Source organism: Lepus europaeus, chromosome 22 (genome assembly GCF_033115175.1).
Source record: "Lepus europaeus isolate LE1 chromosome 22, mLepTim1.pri, whole genome shotgun sequence".
NCBI classification, from domain to species: Eukaryota; Metazoa; Chordata; class Mammalia; order Lagomorpha; family Leporidae; genus Lepus; species Lepus europaeus.
Window position 1 is genome coordinate 32,478,258 of NC_084848.1, and position 20,122 is coordinate 32,498,379.

Below are 20,122 nucleotides of genomic sequence, written 5' to 3' on the forward strand. Positions count from 1 at the left end.
ACTGTGTCTGTGCAAATACTGTCATTTCAATAAGGGCTTTGAGCATCCTAGGATTTTCATATCCTCGGGGTCCTGGAACCAAGCCCCGACCCCATCCCCCAGGACACAGAGAGCCCGCTGCGGAAACCCAGCGCTCCTGCGGTGCACAGCAGTGTGCATTAACCTCTGGGCAGCTGGCTCGCTCCTCTCCTTCAGACCTCGCAGACCTCGATGCCCGCCCTCCCACCCCATCCCCCCTTGTGATGCTGGCTTCTTCCCCGGGTCTCTCACGGCCGGTGCAGCACGGTTGAGACCTTCCGCTTCCTACGTCCAAAGAAGGAAGTGCAAGCAGGTAGAAGCAGAAGTTGGAGGTGCTGAGTCCATCTTGACCTCTTTCCTCCTCCAGTAACAATGAGGCTTTGTTGGTCAGGCGTTAGGTTGCAGGACCGGCTTGCGGAGTTCGAGCCTGCTAAAGCATTCTCTCTGGGAGCTTAGCTCTCGCAGCCTCGGTTTCTCCATCCGTGAGGTGTGTGCTGGTGGCAGGGGGCGTAGATAAGGGAGGTCCCTGCGGGCTCTCGCTCCCAGTTTTCAGGACGGTGCTGGGGTCTGCGGGAGGACGCTGGCCACACGCTGGTCGCCCCCGCCAGGCCAGTCTGCGGGGCGTGCCCGGGGGTATTCCGGGAAGCGGCCACCTGGGAAGAGGCCGGGGGCAGAGGGGCTGCAGCGAAGCCACTCGCTGGCCTCTAAGAGCCGCTGGCCGGCGCGAAACCTGGTCCCGCAGGGCGGGGACCAGCCGGGGCGGGGCTGGGGGGTGGAATCAGGAAATTCCCAGGAAATTCCTTTCCGTGGCAGCCCCTCCCCGCCCCCCTTCTTAGGGGCCCGACCTGCAGGGACCCAGGTGCCCTAGGAAAGAGAAAGTGAAATGCTCGCGGTGGTGGTGGGGGGTGGTTCCCTCGCACCTCGGGGCCCCCGCCTCGCCTGGGCTGGGAGCTCACAGCGCGCGTGGGAGCGCACGAACGCCGGCTCGCTCCAGCCCGGGGCCTCCCCGCGGGTGGCTCCGGGGGCTCCCCGCGGGCGGCCCCGGGGGCTCCCGAGCTCCGAGAGGCGTCCCCAGGCATCGGTCCCGTTCAGCTTAAGCTGGTGTCACATGAGCCGCGGGGGAGTGGGAACCGGGGAGTGGGCGGGGCCTTGCGCGCCGAGAGGGGGGCCGCCAGGTCCACCTATGTGCACCGCGGCCCTGCTGACGGATGCCAGGAATTCCCAATGAGAGGCGATGGGGGGAAGTTTGGGCAACTCGGCCTGGCCAATGGGGAACCTCGGGAGGGCTCTGCCCCTGCCCCCGCCCCCGCCCGCCTCGGCTCCCGCAGCGCGAGTGTGTCCGCCTTGCTCAGTGTGCGTGGGGATTTGGTCCGAGCGCCCGCGCCCAGGCAGGCAGGCAGGCAGGCAGCCCGCGGGCTCCGGAGATCCAGCCGCCGCCGTCGCCGCCAGCAGCAGCACCCTCCGTGAGCAGCGCCGCGGCAGATCCGGGCTTAGGGGAGCCAGCCCAGCCCAGAGCCCGGCTAGACGTCCTCTCCACGCCGGGGCAGCCGCCGCCGCCTGGGTCCCCCGGGGAAGAAGGTGGAGGAAGAACTCCAGCCCCTAGCACGCGCGCACCATCACCATGGACCACTATGATTCCCAGCAGACCAACGACTACATGCAGCCGGAGGAAGACTGGGACCGGGACCTGCTGTTGGACCCGGCCTGGGAGAAGCAGCAGAGAAAGGTGAGCAGCCGCCCCCACTCGCCGCAGCCCCCAGCCTAGCCGTGCTGCGCCCGCCGCGCTCCCGGCTCCCGGCTCGGAGCGGGTTCCGGGCGCGCACTGGCGGGGGCGGCGCGGCGGCGGCGGGCTTGGGTGTTGGGTTACAGGCGCGGGGCGGAAGGGGGAGCGCCCAAGCCCCAGAGCCCGCGAACGCCGAGCCCGAGCTCGGGGAGCTGGCGTAGCCGGCGGGCAGGTCGCCGCGGGGCCCGCGAGCCAGGCCGCCCCGCCGCCGTCGCCGCCAGCATCCCTGCGTGGGCAGGGCGCGGGGGCGCCGCTCTGGAGCCCGGGGCCGGGACCCCGGCTCGAAGGCTGCTCGCTCGGGATCGATTTTCCATTCCCTCCCCCGCCCCCTGGCCGGCTCTCCAGATGGCGTGCGGTGGCTGCGCGCTTCCTGGGCAGCGGTGGGTTCAGTACCTGCGGGGCCAGCCAGCTGCCTGGGACGCTGTGTCCCCAGCCCGCGGGCCGGAGGGGCTGGGGTCGCCTCGAGACCCGCCCGGAGGTGAATCCGCTGTGGTGGAGACCCCCGGGGGGCGGCCGCGGGCTCCGCTGAGGGCCCTGTGGGGGCGGGGTCAGGGCTGCGAACGGTTTGGTTGCCTCACTCCGGAGGCTGGTGGCTGCGAGCCGCACATGGCTTGCGTCGGCGTCCTGCTCCCCCGGCCCCCCGCTCTTTTCCCGGCTCGATCCGAGCGGAGGGGCTGCGGTCGGGCGAGGGTCTGTCCCCGGGGGATGTTCGGGGTCTGTCAGTGGGGATCCGCGCTTAGCCGCGTGCGGATTGCTCGCTCCTCCACGGGGCTGGCAAGGGGACCCCCGCAGAGTGTCCAGGGGCAGGAAGAGGTCGGAACCCACTCTTGTTGCGGGGGGCGGGGGGCGAGGAGCGGAGAGGGCGCCCCAACCCTGCTGCGGTTTCCTGTCCGCGCGGTGAGCCCTAGCCTCGGGCAGCCACGTACCCTGCACACCCCCCGCCCGCTGCCCGCTCCCATCCGGTCCCCCCCCCCCCTTCACGCCGCCGACCCGGGGATGGGGGGGGGGGCAGGATGGCGCGTCCCTTTGGATAGCGCGGTTAGGGCTGGGCTTGTGGGAGAACGCTCATGTCCAAAAATGGTAACATTCATTCCCTTTTTTAAACTTAAAAGGGGGGGAGTTTAGAGAGCCGACTGAAGTTTTTTTTTTTTTTTTTTTTTTTTTTTTCCTTCGGCCGAAGGCATCCTGTATTAGCTCACTCAGGAATCCTAAACCCTGAAGTGGCGCCCTTTTACTCCCCTCATCAGACAAGCAGAGGTAATTTAAAACACACGCACGGTGGGCTTCCTCACCGGAGACTACCTGCGGCCGCGGGGCCAGTCCTCTGCAGCGACCGCGCAGGGTCCCCTGGCCTTGAACTGCCTGCTTCCCAAGGTGGCAGTTGCTTAAACACTCCCTCCCTGTCCTCCTGTGGTCCCTGCGGGAGAGCTGGGCGCTGGGGGTCTGGGCACAGCCTCCCAGCTAGGTCACATTGTTTCCCGGGACCACTGAGTTGAAACTTGAATGTTGATGTGAGATCCCTTTGGGGGACAAGCCAGAGGGCTCTTCTCCCCCCCCAAAAAAAAATCGAGGGTGACACTTTTTGACAATGATCTTCAATTGGATGGGAAAAGTGAGATGAGCATGGTGATGTCTTGGGGGTCTTCCATGGAAGGAGAAGAGAAAGAGAAGTCCCAGCTTAGGATTAGCCTGCCTGTGCCCGGAAGGGGCCTGAGTGACAGAGCTGCCCAGGAACCAGGCCCCCATGAGTACTGTGAGGTTGAGCTCCCCCAGGGACACAGTCGGGCTTGCACACAGGTGCACCCTGGAATGAATGAATGGGCATAATAAATGTGGTTGGGGGGAAACATAGATTTCCAGAACTCTGCCCACATGGTGATAGGTATGAGGGGCTCTGCACAGCCAGGTGGTCGCAGACCACCTGGGGAACTGGGTTCTTTGGGGAGCAGACCCATGGAGCCGGCACCTGCTGGTGAGTGAGTCCCAGTCGCTACTGCCCACAGCTCTGTGAGTCAGGCCACATGAGGATGCAGTAACCAGGGCCAGAGAGGGGAAGTAGCCTGCCCAGCGTCCTGTGCTGCTGAGCCATGGACATGTGCAGGGCAGGCAGCTTCCCCTCACTCAGCCCTGTTTGCTGAGGGAGGCAGGCAGGGCTGGGCCTGGCACCCAGAGCCAGAGGCTCTCCAGACCAGGCTGAGCTGGCACCTGCTCGCTGGGGTTGCTGGAGGCAGATCTGGCAGAAGGAGCCATGGGTCTGTTTGGAAAATCGGCTCCACAGTTTCTTCCCGACCGTGGATTCCCTGTGTGACCTTTCGTGGGGTTCACTTTCCCTGTCTGTGGCGTTTCTGCCTTGCCTGGTTCTCATCAGGGTGGTGATGTTATGTGCCCGGGGCGGGGGGGGGGGGGGGGATAAGACTTAAAGAAACTTGTGGATTTCTATTCCCTCCTTCCTGACTGTGGGAGGCTGGGGTGGAGTGGGACCAGGGCTGACAGAGTGAGAGGAGGAGACAGGGGGATACTGGGTGGAAGGAGAAAGAGCCTTTAATTTTTTAAAAAATTTATATAGGAGGCAGAGACAGAGAGAGCTGCCATCCACTGGTTTGCTTCCTACCTGCCAAGAACAGCTTTGACTGGGCTAGGTGGACATGGGGGAAGCCAGGGACTCAATTGGGTTGGCAGAAACCCAAACACTTGAGCCACCATTGCTACCTCCCAGGGTGCACGTACGCAGGATCCTAGAATTGGGAGTGGAACGACTTAAACCTAGGCACTCTGACATGGGTTGTGGGCATCCCAACCTGGCTGTTAGTCACTCAAACAGCTACTCCGAGACCCTGTGTTTTTTTTGCCCTGGCAAAAACCACAGTTATTTGTGAGACTTTGGGCAAGTCATTTCCGTCTCCTAAGCTTGTATTAGAGCCTTCAACGAATACAAGGAGCGTCCTGTGCTGCCTGCCCTGCCCACGCACTCCTGGGGACTGCAGAAGTGCTTGGGAGATGTGCGTTAAGAAAAAGGAAGCATGGGTTTCCGATTTCTCTATAAAAATAAGCCTATCTTTCTATTCCATTTTCTGTGAACTCTTTGAAGTGCCCTTGTGCTTGGTGAGCTGCTGTGCTGTGCTGGGCACGGTTCAGGGTGTTGATCCGAGGGCAGTGAACCAGACAGGCCAGGCCTTGGTGCTCATGGAGCTTCCATTGTGTTTCCTGCCTGTAAAAGGACACATTCCTGCCGCTCCCTCCCTTCAGGGCTCCTGATGAAATGACACAGGAGGAAGGGCCTCCTGGGGGAAGGCAGGGCCTGATGCAGATGAAGGTAGAAGTCTGAGCAGGCGGGAGGCACGCATGAGTCAGGACGTTGCGGCAGGTGAGCTGGTCTCTCTGCTTCCAGATGTGAGATGCAGTTATCTTAGGGCCAGAACCTGTGAAGGAGCAGTGACCCACGCATTCTTCAGCCTTTGCCGTCTTTCTGATCTTCTGGACTGAGCCCCTGAGCCACCTCTGGCAGGGTCAGTGCTACTCTTCCAGGATGACCATGGCTTCCAGTATGTCCCCTCCCCTGGGTCTTGCCCAGACTCTTGGGCATTTGTGTGTGCAGGTGTCGGGCAGGTTGGAGAGAGTGTTGACTTGGGGTAGGATCGTCGCTCTGTACCTTTAGCCTGTGACCTCGGGCAGGTTCCTCTAAGCCCTGATTCCTTGTTTGTAATAAGGAACTGAGACCCACCTTGCAGGCTGGCGTGAGAATCTGCTGCTACTTTTATTTATTTATTTATTTATTTATTTATGGAAGGCAGAGTTACAGAAGGAAAGGAAAGAGAGAGAGAGAGAGAGAGATCTTCCATCCACTGGTTCACTCCATCCACTGGTTCACTTCCCAGATGGCTGCAATGACCCGGGATGGGCCAGGCGGAAGCCAGGAGCCCATCAGGCACAAGCTTCTTCTGGGTCTCCCACGTGGGTGCAGGGACCCAAGCATTTGGGTGCTGCTTTCTCAGACCATTAGTAGGGAGCTGGATCCAAAGTAGAGCAGCTAGGACTTGAACCCATGGCCATATGGGATGCTGGCACAGCAGGTACTTTTAACCCACTGTGCACAGAGCCAGCCCCTGCTGTTAACTTCTGTTCTCTGCTTCCGTTTCAGACCTGGGGATTCTGGTTGAATGTGTATTCCCACAGGTGCCAGCCCTTGGGCTTTTTACATGTAGGAGCTTCATCAGTATTTGTTGGGTGGCTGAATGTTGAAACAGAGAGGTGGCCTCAGCATGTGACTAAGGGTGGCTGTGAATAAGGCCCAGATCCTACACTCACGTCAGGCCGGGTCCCAGGAGGACAGGTTGCTCTGTGCACACTCGCTTCTGGACAGTGAGACCATCACAGGCTGGAGGACTACCAACTACCAAGAAGCGGGGATGTGTTGGGGGAGGCGCGGTCTGCCGTGGACAGGTTTACTTGGGGAGGTGCAGGGCGTCCAAAGCCAGAGAGGTGCCTGCTGGGAATTTAGCTGGGGGGGGGGGGGAGGTTACCAGGCTCTTGTCTCTACCCCCAGACGCCTCACTGTTCTGCCCTCTTGCCTGTTTCACTCCATGCTAGTGCCCATGGAGCAGGGGCCCAGCCTGTTCTGTTTGCGACTGAATTCCTGGTGCCTAGCACAGGCGCAAGTGTGTTGTAGGTGGCCTGGTCAAGAAATATGGCTGAAAACTTAGATAAATGGCATTGTGCCTGGCTCCCATCTCCAGGGTGGGGGTGGGAATGAAATGATGAATCCCCATCCTGCCCTGTGCTGCACCTGTGTCCTGGCTGGAGCCCTGGGCACACTGGGGCCTGGATCTTGGCCCCTCCGCTGACTAGCTGTGTGATCCTGGACAAGTCACTTGCCCTCTGTGGCTGGTGATAGCAGGGGGACATGGGGATAATAATACTTCCTGCCCGATGTAGTTGTGTGGAGGTTTAGATGAAATAATGTATGTAGGGTACTATATTGTTAGCACCTAGTATACAGTGAGTGCTCAATAACTGTTTATTCTTTGGGGGACTCTGCCTGCCTGTGACCTTATCACAGGCTTTGAGACAAGCTGCAGTTATGAACCCATCTTCCAAGGAGCCATGGTAGGCTGGGGGTACACAGGAGGCTTGTTTTCCTTCTGACTTCTGACCTCTGACCCTGAGCTCAACGCTGGTTCCTTCTAAGTCACTTCACCTCTGATTGCCAAGTTCCTTCCGCTGGGGAATGCTAGTGCCTGCCTTGCCTACCCTCTTCCCGCTGCCTGGGCATCCTGGATGAAGGGGTGTATGCTGAAGCGCTTACAAACCGTGTCAGCTGGATGTGGTGCAGGGAAAATGACTGCACCGTATGAACGTGCTCGAAAAGCGATTTAGCCCCGCAGTGTCTGCAGACCCCATCATTAAACAGCTCCGGGCGTGTTGGGCCCTGCCCACTCCTCCCGGCAGCTTCGCCAGCCCTGCTGTACCCCAGGACCCGATGTAGCTCCTTTCTGTCCAAATCCTGCCCCACGTGGGTGAGCTGTGAACAGATGCCCCGCTGGCTGGTGAAGCCGTTGATACAACCTGAAGGAGAGAGATGGACCGGGGTGGGGTGGCGGTGGGGGAGCAGAGGCTGGGCTGCTGGGCTCCAGAGGCCAGCAGGCCCTGGTCCAGGCAGGTAAGGGCTGCTTGTGGCTGCTGCCTGGACTGCCCTTGGGCAGGAGCGCATGGGTTTTTCGGTCTGAGTAGGAGCTCAGGCTGCACGCTGATGATGGGTCTGTAGGACTGAGAGACTAGGAGGCTCCAGCGGCCTTCTGAGAGCAGTAGGGGGACCCTGCTTCCTCATGGCTGACTTGGTGGGGAGGTGCTGCCAGCTGTGTTGCCTCCCCTTCCATCTTCTCTAGGAAGGCCTGGGGCTGGGCGTCCGGCCAGTGGCCACAAACCATGACTCTGGCTTGAGGACTTGTCATATACAAGACCTGGTGCTCCTTGTGGGTCTGGAGCCAGGGCAGGCGGCTCCAGTCACCGAGGTGACCCAGTCAATGGGCCTGCTACTGGGCATCTCTGGGGCAGAGCCTAGCCCCTTAGTGGAGCGAGATTTGCCCTTGTGGAGCCTGGGGCTCTCTGTGGGGTCATGGAAAGCAATTTAGGTGGAAAGGGGAGACACAGGGTCGCCCCAGGCTGCGCCAGTGCTGGCTGGGGGTGTGGCCATGACAAACACGGGGGCCCTGGAGGGCAGCGGCTACCCCTTGGCCTATGGTGTGGAGAAGGTGGGACAGCTGTGTCCCAGAGGATATGTGGGATTTGAAGCCGGATTCGCTGGGATGCTCAGTTTTCCCTGACATTTAGGCTGTGTGTGCGTGCGTAATGGACAACAGGACAGGGGAGGTGGCTGGAGGCCTGAGCAAAGCCACAGTGCGTCATACCCCTCCTGTGTTCTCTCTCCTGCTTTCCCTTTCTTCTGGGCCCTGTCGCCTGGCCGGGAGGATGGCCAGGCCGGGCTGGCTGTGCAGGTGGCTGGTTGGGCTCTCAAGGCCCACACCTCTGCGTGGGTGGTGTTGGGATATCCTCACCAGCTAACCCCATTTGAGCTGTTGCCAGCGTGTAGCCCAAGACCTGGTGGGGTGGAGGGGCACCTTCCTCACCAGCCCTACTTATGTCCCCCTTGGGAGTGGTACATGGGCCGCATCTCTGCAGGAGTGGCCCATCCTGGGACTCCCCAGCGGGCAGCGGTTTGGACAGTGCCAGTCTGTGGCTCCCCAGTGAGGTCATGGCTGAGAGGCCGCAGGCAGAGGAAACCCCCTGAGGCCTGGTTCCTCAGTTGTGGTCAGAAGGGTGAGCCTCCTTCAGATTCCTGCTCCAGGCTTTCCCCTTCATATGCTAAGTCTGTTCCCCCAGGCCCAGCCCTGACGGAGCCTTGGAGGTGGCAGGGGCAGGAGACCCAGCCTGCCAGGGTCTCGGCCAGCCCAGAAACCCACCTGCCATCTCTTCCTAATGACACAGTTTCCCACCTGTTCACAGGCTGGGCATCAAGCCGTGCTCCCTGGAGTCCCAGCAGGTGGAGGAGCCCAGGGCCTGCTTGGAGCTTGGTGGGCAGGGCACTGTGTGTCCTGTCTAGGGAGGCTCCCAGACCACATGTGGCAACATTCATGACCCCAGCCTGCCCCTCTGCGTGCCCCCTTCAGTCACCCTGAAGTGGCGGCACCATTGTAGTGGGATGGGCAGATTCAGCCCCCTTCCAGACCAGTGAGTGAAAGCTGAGGGTGTCCCCAGCACCATGGGCAGGATCATCTTCACAGATCAGAGATGGCAGTGGGGCCGAGTTTTTATAGAAGTTGAAAAAGATTTCTCAGAATAATTATAGCGTCTCCCCTTTCCTGAGTGTGTGCTAAGTACCAGCGGCTGTCTATGTGCGAACACAACTGACCCCAGGAGGTGGGTACCACCATTAACCCATTTTACAGTTGGGAAAACTGGCTCCGAGTGGCTACAGAGGACTTCCAGGATCGCGTGGCCAGCGAGTGGTGGTGCTGGGCTCCAACGCTGAGCTGTCTGGCTCCAGCATTTTCACTCCTCACTGCTTTGCTCTGCTGCTTATGACACAAACGCATGTATGTGTAGGAACATTTAACCAAAGACAAACGTATGCAAACAAAACCCCAGTGATGGAAGGGGTCTGGAATTCGGTAGTGGTGACAGTTGCACAACCTTGTGAGTGTATGCAAAGCCACTGGGTTGTGTACTTTAAACCGTGGCCTTTGTGCTATACGAGTTACATTTTTTAAAGAGCTTAAGAGAATACTAAGTAATAGAAAGAAGGAAATGGCAATCGCCTGTCAGTGCATCTCCCAGAGTGGCGGTCACTCCCAGGGGTCCTGATGGTGTCACGCTGTGTGTGCATGTGTGTGTGCAATGTGTGTGCACATGCCCGTGCACGCACACACATACGCGTGTCTTGCTCATCTCTCCTGCTTACTGCTCGGGCCGGGGATCTCTGTTCCTGGGGAGTGAGCAGAGCCTAGAAGAGGAAAATGGTTAAGAAGAGTGGCTTTTGTGCAAGGCGTGATGTCTGAGGTGGCCCTTCCCTTGGAAACTGCCTGGGCATAGATGACTGAGCAGCCCAGAGAGCAGCCTGGAGAGGGGTTGGTCTTCCTCATTTCTCCAAGTCCCAGTCATCGGGGCGCGTCCCAGCAGCCCTGCCTGTGCAAACGCTGGTGGCTAGCATCGCTTCTCTCCATCTGCCAGCCCCAGGGCTCCTGGGGGAGGGCCCGAGGCGTGGGCAGGGTCCCCCGCCCCAGGAGGCAGCCGCAGGTTGCCTAGCAATGGTGGAATGGTGGGGGAAAGGTGACTTAGCCCACTCTCCAGGCAGCCGAGATGCTGAGATGCAGAGGATGCTGTTCCCCTGGAAACTGCCTGCTTGGTCCTTGGCTACAGCCGTCTGCTTCTGGGACTGGGGTCTGTTCTCCGTGGAGAGGGAGCGGCCTGTCCCCCACAGGGTCGGGGGTGGGGGACGTAGAGACAGCCCTGCATGGGGTGTGTGTGTTAGGTGTGTTCTGCCGGTGGCTCCATTTGACATTCACAGCAGCCTCGTAAGGTCTGTGGGATGCTCACACTACAGACGAAGCCCTGGGCTCGGAGAGAGAGGGCAACACGCTCATGGCCGCACAGCGAGAAAGGACTGAGAATGAGGGTGCTGGTTCCTGGGACCCTGAAAGGGAGCCATTGCTCTTGGTTCAAAGCGTCTCACACGCGTAAGACACTGGGGCCTGAATGTAAATGGTGTCCATGGCCGGGAAGGGTAGGGAGGAGGACGGACGGGAGAGTGACAGGAGGCTTTTCTGTTTTATGTCAGTCGAGCAACCAGGCAGGACTTATTCACAATGTCCTGGTGCTCCCGTCAGTGTGAAGACGAATCCTTCATGCTGGTTGGAGGCCAAAGGACTTGTTTTACCTTAGTCAGGCGCGCGGTGCTTTGAGGAAGGTACTCTTAAGTTTTCTTCTTATGGATGGGAATTGAGGCTCAGAGAAGGTAAGTGACTTCCCTGAGACTGACCAGCTCATTAAGCAGGGTCATGAATGAGCCGAGGCAAGTGACCTCAGAACCCTGCTGTTTACCTTCCAAAAGCTCACAGAATGTACATATTATGAAAAGATTATGCACAGATTTCAAAGTTGGGTTCCTGCCCCCCCCCCCATGGGAGTAGGCATTTGGGTTAAGAAGCTGCTGGGGGGGGGGGGCGGGCGGCGGCGCTGTGGTGTAGCAGGTAAAGCAGCCGTCTGCAGTGCCGGCATCCCATATGGGTGCTGATTTGAGTCCCGGCTGTTCCACTTCAATCCAGCTCTCTGCTGTGGCCTGGGAAAGCAGTAGAAGATGCCCAAGTCCTTGGGCCCCTGCACCCATGTAGGAGACTCAGAGGAAGCTCCTGGCTTCAGATCAGTGCAGCTCTGGCTGTTGTGGCCAACTGGGAAGTGAACCAGCGGGTGGAAGATCTCTATCTCTCTCTCTGCCTCTCCTCCCTCTCTCTGTGTAACTCTGACTTTCAAATAGACAAATCTTTAAAAAATAATAAAATAAAGAAGCTTCTTGGGACACCTGCATCCCATACTGGAGTGCATGGGTTCGAATCCCGGCTCTGCTCTTGGGAATCGTGGGAGGCAGCAGGTAAAGGTCAAGTGGTTGGGTCCCTGGAAGACCTGGATTGAACTCCTGGTTGTTGTGGGTATTTGGGGAGTGAGCAAGGGAAACATGTCTGTCTCTGTGCCTGTCAAATAAATAAATAATATTTACTCCCAAGTAAATTTACCGATGAACTTTTTGAAGTGCTCGTGTCCATATACACTCTTGCTGTTAAAGCAGTCTATGGTTTATTTGGGAGACAAGGCTTATATATAAATGAAATAAGAACACCCCGAGGCGGTGTGCAATCAAGTGCTCAGGACATGATTCATGGTTTTTAACATTTATACATTCACGTGTGGTTTTCTGCCCATTAATCATGATGAGCAAACTTGTGAGGTCTTATCCCCATTATGTAGACGGGGAAAGTCAGACTCAGAAAGATGGTTTGACTGTACTGGGCTCTGTTGCAAGCCAGAATGGGATGGTATGGGATTTGAATCTGGGTCTTTGCAGGGTCTGGAGGCTAAGGGGGTGGGCATTGGCCTTTCTGAAGTGGCTTTCCTTGGTTGAGAAGGTAGCGGGGATACTGGTTGTGTCTCTACCCATTGTTCAGTAGAAGTGGGGGTAACTGTCGGGAGTGGACACAGAGCTGCTGAGCCAGGAGGGCCCCGGGTCCCTGTTGGCTTCTCCTAGCACTGACCCCAGCTTTTGGGTCTTGAAGCTCTTTGGCTTTGAGATTCAGCAGCACCCCACTTCTGCTGTTTGGGTTCCTTCAGTTGCACCTGCTCTGTCCTTCCCCTTGGAGTCACCAGGGGAACCAAGCCGACTTTGAACCAGGTGGCCCAAGGCCAGCTTTGTTTTGATCTTTAAAAGCCTGTGCAAGAGAAGCCCTTGGAGTTCCTTAAGCCTCACGACTGTTCAGAGAGTTGGCAAGGGTCAGTCTGGGTGCAGAGCTGGGGGTTTCCGGCAAACTGCACCTGGCAGTGCCATTTCCTGGGCCCCAACTTTGAATGTTAGGGGGAGGGGTGGTGCCAAGAGACTAAATCAAAGGCCCCAAGTGGCTGGGCCCAGGCAGGAAAGCGAGGGGTGGGGCGGGGGGGGGGCAGGTGGGGCAGGGCGCTCCTCCGCTCCTCCTTCTCCCTGTGTCTTGGTGGTGGGTGCTGAGGGGCTGCCTGGAGCGTGGTCACAGCACTGTGATTTGAGGCCAGGCCGGGGCTTGTAGAGCAGCATTTTTATGGGCCTGGAGATTTATTTTTTTCAACGCCCTCTGCAGAGCTGATTATAACTGACGGGAGTGAGACAGAGCGGTGCCCGGCTCTATTTTCAAATCATCTGTAGGTGCAGTGACATGAGGGGAGGCAGCCTCGAGGTGGGTGGCCTCCTTCAGGCTGGGATGGGAGAGAGGCACCAAGGCGCGCACGTGGGTGGGAAGGGTGCTGTTAAAACCAAGCTCGCTCTTTCCTCCTCCCGATGGCCCATGTCGGGCTGTCCACGTGGTTCGGGGAAGGAGGCAGAAGGAGGAGTTCTCCCTTCTTCTATGTCAAGTGCAAACCAGGGTTAGGATCCTTGGGCCCCTCCCAGTGTGCCGAGGGCCTGCTGTCTGCGGCCGGTCCAGTGTCTGTCCTGGTCTGCCTGTGCGTGGGGGTGTCTGTCGGTGTGTCTGGCTGCGTGTGTCTCTCCGGCTCCCAGAAGCCCCTCTGTTGTTTTTGGCCCCCGCCTTGACCTTGGCCGAGGAGCTCCAGATAACACGCGGGCGTGCGCCAGGCAGTTCCCGCTATTTCAGAAGGGCCTTTTTTTCCAGGAACCCAAAGTGCTTTTCCAGACTCAGCCCTGGGAGCTGGGCCGTGGAGGCGGCGGCCCGCGGAGCATGTTTTCCTGCCGGGGAGGAAGTGGGGCCAGGCCCCTGGTTTCCTGCCCCTTCCTCCTGGATGCTGGTGGCCAGCACAGTTTGGGTGTCTTTGCGAGCACAAAGTCCTGAGGCCTCTCTGGAGAAATTCAGGTATTTTCCCAACTGAGGCCCAAAGAAATCCTATCATTTTTTCCTTCTCCTTCCCTTCTTTCTTAAAGGTTCACTGTCCCTTTGTTAATTTTGTAAAGATTTATTTTTATTTATTTGAGAGAGTTACAGAGAGAGAGGTAGAGAGAGAGAGAGAGAGAAAGAGAGAGAGAGAGAGAGAGAAAGAGAGAGAGAGATAGAAAGGTTTTCCATCCCCTGGTTCACTCCCCAAATGACTGCAATGACTGTAGCTGAGCTGATCCAAAGTCGGTGCAGGGGCCCAAGGGCTTGGGCCACCCTCCACTGCCTTCCCAGGTTCATTATCAGGGAACGGGATCAGAAATGGAGCCGCCTGGACTCAAACCGGTGCCCATATGGGAAGTGGGCGCTGCAGGCCAAGGCTTAACCCGCTGCACCACAGTGCTGCCCCCCACCCTCTGTTAATTTTTAAAAGCATTAAGGAATGGCACGTTGTGGCCTCAGTTTGGTGTGTCTGGCACCTTTGGGTGCTTGGCGTGGACAGTGATGCCACACTGGCACCCAAGGGTGCCCATCTGAGGATGCTGCCTCTTTCCTTGGAAGCCACTGGGTAGAAGGCCCAGGTGAAAGGTCGGGCCCACCTTGCCAGCCTGGGGACCGAGCCTCGTCCCGCCCTCTCCTCGTCCCCTCCCCGGCCGAGGCAGCCCGGTGCTCAGAGCTTCACGTTCAGTGATTTATTGCATCCTTACACCCCGTGTGGCTGAGCAGGAGGCAAGGGGCAGCTGAGGGTCTTCGGAGACCTGGAAGAGTCAGGTGCCTACAGCAAGTATCGTTGGGTCGTCTGGTCTTGAAGCCAGTGCACAAAGCCCATGCTGCCTTCTGGCTTTTATTCTAAGGAAATCGTGCATTGCAGAGGTGAGGACTAGGTGTCCCCTCCCCGGTTCTACTGCCTTCCCTAGCTGGAGACCCCGAATTTGGTGTTCTCCACCCAGGGTGAGTGTTGATAGCGCTCCTGCCTCTGTAGCAGGCTGTGATTCTGTGCCTGTTTTAAAACCTCATATAGGAGCAGGCGCTGTGGTGCAGCAGGTTAAAGCCCTGGTCTGCAACACCGGCATCCCATATGGGCACTGGTTCAAGTCCCAGCTGCTCCACTTCCCATCCAGCTCTCTGCTGTGGCCTGGAAAAGCAGTAGAAGATGGCCCAAGTCCTTGGGCCCCTGCACCCATGTGGGAGACCTGGAAAAAGCTCCTGGCTCCTGGCTTTGGATCAGCTCAGCTCTGACCGTTGCGGCCATTTGGGGAGTGAACCAGCGGATGGAAGACCTCTCTCTCTGTCTCTACCTCTCTCTGTAACTCTGTCTGTCAAATAAATAAAATAAATCTTTAAAAAAAAAAAAAAAACCCTCATGTAAACGGTGTCACGGCCAGTTCCTCTGCTCCATCGCTCCTCTCGCTCACACCCTCCTGAGCCCTGGCTTGTCCCGATGGACTTGGCGGGAGCGCTGATTGGTGGTCTCTGATTTCATGCAGAGACCACTGAGGCCTGGGGGGCCTGCCTGGGAGGACACAGCTCCTTACAGGTGGCAGGGGGGGCTAGAAGAGGCAGCTTCCTGCCTCTGCACCAGCTGCACCCGCTGCCCTGCGCCCCACCCTGTCGGAGTTCAGAGACCCGCCGGCCTTTGATGAGCAAGGCAGAAGTTCGTTGCAATGTTATTTTCTTTCTTCCCATGTGAGTTCTTGGCGTGTGGCTCCTGTCGCCTGTGGGTGTCTGCCCCCTGGCCTGCTTTTCCTGAGGTTATGAGAGCCAGGTTCTTAGGGACACACCCTACTTTTTCCATTTTTTTTTTTCTTCCTAGGGTAGCAGTTGGGCTTTTATTACCTTATTTGTTTATCTGAAAGAGGAAGACCAAGGGAGAGCTTTCATTCACTGGTTCACTCCCCAAATGCCTGCCAAGCCAGGGCTGGGCCAGCCTGAAGCCAGGAACCTAGACCTCCATCTGACTCTCCCGCAGGGGTGGCAGGGACTCAAGTCCTTGAGCCACCACCTGCTGCCTCCCAGGGTGTGCATCAGCAGGAAGCTGGAGTTGGAAGCCCGGCCGGGACTCGAACCCTGGCACTCTGATATGGAATGCTGGCATCGTCAGCAGCTTCTTCACCGTGTGCCAAATGCCTGTCCCTCTTCCTACTTCTTGTGGAAGCAAATACGTAATGACAGAGCTGCTGGGGGCTGGGAGTGCTTCCTCTAAGTGAATTTATATTTTCTGTCTCACAGTAGCATCTTGCAACACTTGGAAGCTAGTGTGGCGTGCTGGACAGAAGCTGTGCTTTTTGGATGTGGGACTTGGGCTGCATGTTGAATTTTGGAAGAGGCCAGAGGTGGGGTTGCTGACGGGGTGGGGGGGAGCTCTTTCAGCCAGGCCCATTCCCAGGCCCTGAGGGCAGCCGGCGGGGTCATGGTCATGCTGCCCTTGTCGCTGCCTTGTCCTGTCTTCTCCCCTGGCTCTCAGCCCCTCAGTGAGTGCCTGGGCAGGATGATGGGCTGGTGAGAGCTGCAAGGGACAGATGTGCTGGCAGCTGGCTGGCAGCCCTCACTTCCCTCTCGTTGGGCACTGTTGCGAAACTCTTGGCTCCAAAGACATTTGGAGGCTCAGGGATGTCCCCGATCTGTGACTGACAAGAAGCTTCTTGGATGGTCCAAGGTGGGCTTGCGGGGTATTCTGGGGTCCCTAGGAAATGTGCCCTGAGCAGCTCATTCTAGCTCCTTGCAGAGCAGGCAGGCAAGCTTGCACATAGTAGGAGCTTCTTGGATAGCCGGGGAGGGGGTGGTGCTGGTGGAGGGACAGGGGCGTGGGCAGCCACGGTCCAGCAGGAGATGTCTGGCAGCCGCTAAGGGGCTGGGTGGCAAGGCTCTGAGTCACCAGGGGATGCTCCAGCAATGGGGCTGCTTCCGGGGCCTGGAGCTGAGGCCTGGCTGGCTCCTCCTGGAGTCGGGAGCTGTCAAGTGGCCTTGTCAGAATGGGGTATGGTGCGAGCCTGGGGTGGCCTCCGTCCCTGCCATGCCACTCCGCGCCCCTCCCCTGGCTGGCTGGCGGCTGCGTGGTGCTGTGGAGCCAGCGTGGGCCTCCAGCCCTGCTAGGCAGGCCAGCTGTGAGTGTCCCTCCTTGGGCTGGCTGCCTGCCTCGCATTCCTGTCCCGAGGTGCTGGCCCCGCTGACTCCTCCCTCCACACTCTGCTCCTGCCCCCGGAGGTGGGGTTGTTACACTTGGCCTGGGGCTCCTGCTTTGGCAAGACTTAGAGAGCTTCTGGTTCTCTTGTGTGGGTTTGGGGACCTCAAAGGAACTAAAACTTGGGCCTGGGTTTTCCTTCTCCTTCCTGTCCGTGGCGGGGGTGGGGGCTCTCTCTCTCTTTAGGGCTGGGCATCAGCAGCTTGGGGGAGCCAGCTCTCCAGCACGTGGGGTCCAGCAGGGCCGTGGTTCACCTGCCTCCTGCTCCCTTTCTGTTGGAACTTTGGGGGTGCCCTTTGGGACAGGGGATGGGTATGGAAAGTGTCCTGTTTTAGTCCTTAGGACCAGAGACTTGTCTGGTTGGAGCAGGAAGGATGATCGAGTGTTATACACCAGGGCCTCACGAGACATGTGGTCTTGTCACAGAGCTGCCTGTGGCCACCAGGTGATGCTGGACCAGTCACACCTGTGCCTCCCCTGGAAGCCCAGTGGGGGCTGGGACCACCGGGAGACCACCGCTAAGGTCTGAGGCTGCCGCCTGGGCCTGCAGGCCGGCCTGGGAACACAGGCTCTTATCTTCCGGAGGCTTTGTGTCCTCAGCTTTCAGGAATTTGCTGCTGCCTGCTCAGCGGGCGTGGGTGGGGTTAGGTGAATGTACTCCCCTTCCAGGCAGACCCAGGAGCGGGGCTGTGTGCATCCCCGGGGCCCTGCCTCTGTGGGGTTCTGGAAATGCCTCCCCAGGGTGTGGCCCTGAGCGGGAAGCCCGTGGCTGAGGAGGAGGAGGGAGAGCAGAGCAGGTGGCCACCTCCTCTGTCTTCCAGCCCCTGCCCTCCAGGGAGGAGTGGGTCAGTGGCCTGGGCCGGTGCTTTGGGTTGGCTCTGCTGATCCGCAGACTCGGAGGAGGGAGCTCAGAGAAACTCCGACCAGAGTTGGGGAGTGAGGCTTCCAGCCTGGACTCTGCCCCGGGACCTGCTCAGCGGGCAGCCTGGTCTTTCATCTGTTTTCTTCCAGGGTCCAGCCTTAGCCCCTTCTGCCCCTCGCCGTGGCTTGAAGACGTCAGATCAGCATGCCCAAGGCAGAAGGGAGCCACACCGTCCTAACTCTCCCCACTTAGATGAAGACGCTGGGGTCCCTAGTGCTGATCGGATTTGTTCGTGAACTCACTCCTGCGGGGCCGGACTTGCTAAGGGTTGTTTATTCTGTCTGCTGACGTCACCCTTGCAGGAGGGCTGCAGACCTCCTGCAGAACCGCTGCTGGTGGGCGCACGTGGTGGCAGCTGCTCCACAGGCAGATGGAGCCGCTGGGGTCTGGCTTCCGCGTGGGTGGTCAGTCTCACGTGAATTCCACACTTGGAGACAGCTGTGCCCTGACAGGTTGGAGGTGGTGATGGACAGGTGGGCCCTCCTGGGATTGGCTCCTGAGCTGGCATTTTTTTTTTTTTAAGATTTATTTATTTATTTGAAAGGTAGAGTTACAGAGAGAGAGAGAGAGAGAGAGAGAGAGAGAGAGAGAGTCTTCCGTCTGTTGATTCACTCCCCAGTTCCCCAATGACTGGGGCTAGGCCATGATGAAGCCAGGAGCCAGGAGCTTCTTCCAGGTCTCCCACGTTGGTGCAGGGACCCAAGCACTTTGGCCATCTTCCACTGGGACTAGAACCAGTGCCCATGAGATGCCAGTGTCGCAGGTGATGGGTTAACCCGCTGTGCCACAGTGCCGGCTCCCTGAGTTTGTCTTTGAGGGCGGCCATGAGAAAGGATCCTGAGGGTCCGTGGCAGCCCTCCAGTGGTGGTGGTGGTGGTGGTGGTCCTAGTATGAACGCCTCACACTCACTCCCCCGTGTCTAGCCCTGGGGTGCGTGCGTCCCTTGCGTGCTCTGTGTCAGTGATCAAGCACAAGGTGCTTTGACATTTCACAGAAGGAACTGATGCCTAGGGTGGGTCATTTGCCCCAGCTCACACAGCTCTTAGTGGAAAGCTGGGCTCTGACCCAGGCTGCCTGTTTGGAGCCTGCTTTCCTAAACCCTACTCCAGCCACTTCCTCTGCTGGGTCATCCCAGCTGGCCGGCGGAACCAGAGGCCAGCCCCTGTTAGAGATGGAGCGGCTTCTGCACCCTCCCAGGGCCCTATACGCTTCTCTCCTGACTCCACATTCCAGTGCATTCCTGAGGAACCAGGAAGTGGCCCCTCTCTGGTCCTGGTCATGAGGCTGAAGTCCCAGTGCTGTGTTAGCTAGCAGAGGTGGGAGCGTCTCAGGGCCAGGTGGAGGCTTTTAAACAATGATTTAAGGGGCCAGCGCTGTGGTGTAACGGGTAAAACTGCCTGCAGTGCTGGCATCCCATAGGGGCGCCGGTTCGAGTCCTGGCTGCTCCACTTCCAATTCAGCTCTCTGCTATGCCCTGGGAAAGCAGTAGAAGATGGCCCAAGTCTTTGGACCCCTGCACCCACGTGGGAGACCTGGAAGAAGCTCCTGGCTCCTGGCTTCAGATCGGCGCAGCTCCGGCTGCTGCGGCCATCTGGGGATGGAAGATCTCTCTCTCTGCCTCTCCTTCTCTTACTGTGTAACTCTGACTTTCAAAAAAAATCTTTAAAAAAATGATTTAAATACATTTTTCTTTATTAAATTTGTTTATTGGATAGGGAGAGAGAGACAGAGACAGAGATATTCCATCTGCTGGTTCACTTCCCAAATGCCTGCATTGGCCAGGGCTGGGCCAGGCCAAGGCCAGGATCCCAAAACTCAATCTGAGTCTCCCATGTGGGTGGCAGAAACCCAAGTACTTGAGCCGTCGCCTGCTGCCTTCCAGGCGCGCAGTATCAGGAAGCTGGGATCAGGAGCAGAACCAGGACTCAAACTCTGATTAAGGAACCCAGGTATCCCAAGTGATGCCTTAATTGTTGTGCCAAATGCCTGCCCCTTAAAGTTTTATTGATTAATTTGAGAGACAGAGAGTCAGGGTGCTGAAGCTGGGAGCTGGGAATGCCATCTAGGTCTCCCAGATAGGCGACTGGAGCCCAGATACTTGAACTGTAGTTCAAGTTCACTGCTGCCTCCCATGGTCTGCATTAGCAGGAAGCTGGAGTCAGGAGCGGTGCTGGGACTTGGACTCCGGTGCTCCAGTGTGGGATGCTGGAGTCTGACCTGCTAGACCCAACTCCCAGCCCAGCTTGGGCTTTTGGCCACCCTGCATCTTTCTCTTCGCCCTTCTCCCGTCTGCCCTGGTCTGTTCTCTTGTCCCCCATTGACATCCCAGGCACTGGTCACCCCCAAGGATGGCCTTGGGAATGAGACTCTGCTAGGCCTAGCCTCTGGGCCTCCCTGGGATCCTGGGGTTCTGGCCCTGCCTTTGTTGGCTGCCGCTAGTAGGGCACCTTCCCGGTCATGTCAAGGTCAGGTTCAGGGTTGACTGTGGGTCTGTGCAGGTGCTCCAGGCTTGCATTCTCTGATGCAGCTGCATTGCCCTTCTTTCCTGCTGTTTGTCACATGTCGTCTTGTGTTTCCCCACAGCGAGGCAGGATCTATCGGCC

The 20,122-nt window shown here is 58.4% G+C and overlaps 1 protein-coding gene across 3 annotated transcripts in view; it reads left to right on the plus strand.

Annotated features, from left to right (window-relative positions):
- The first annotated feature begins 1,409 nt into the window (after nucleotides 1–1,409).
- Nucleotides 1,410–20,122, plus strand: part of ACTN1 (actinin alpha 1) — a 102,206-nt gene continuing 83,493 nt past the window's right edge. For 2 of the 3 annotated variants that reach the window (XM_062181686.1, XM_062181688.1), the window contains exon 1: nucleotides 1,410–1,744. In XM_062181686.1, coding sequence (XP_062037670.1) covers nucleotides 1,640–1,744 — 105 coding nt within the window. In that variant the 5' untranslated portion in view covers nucleotides 1,410–1,639. The remainder of the gene's footprint in view (nucleotides 1,745–20,122) is intronic. The other variant, XM_062181687.1, reaches the window with a different exon arrangement.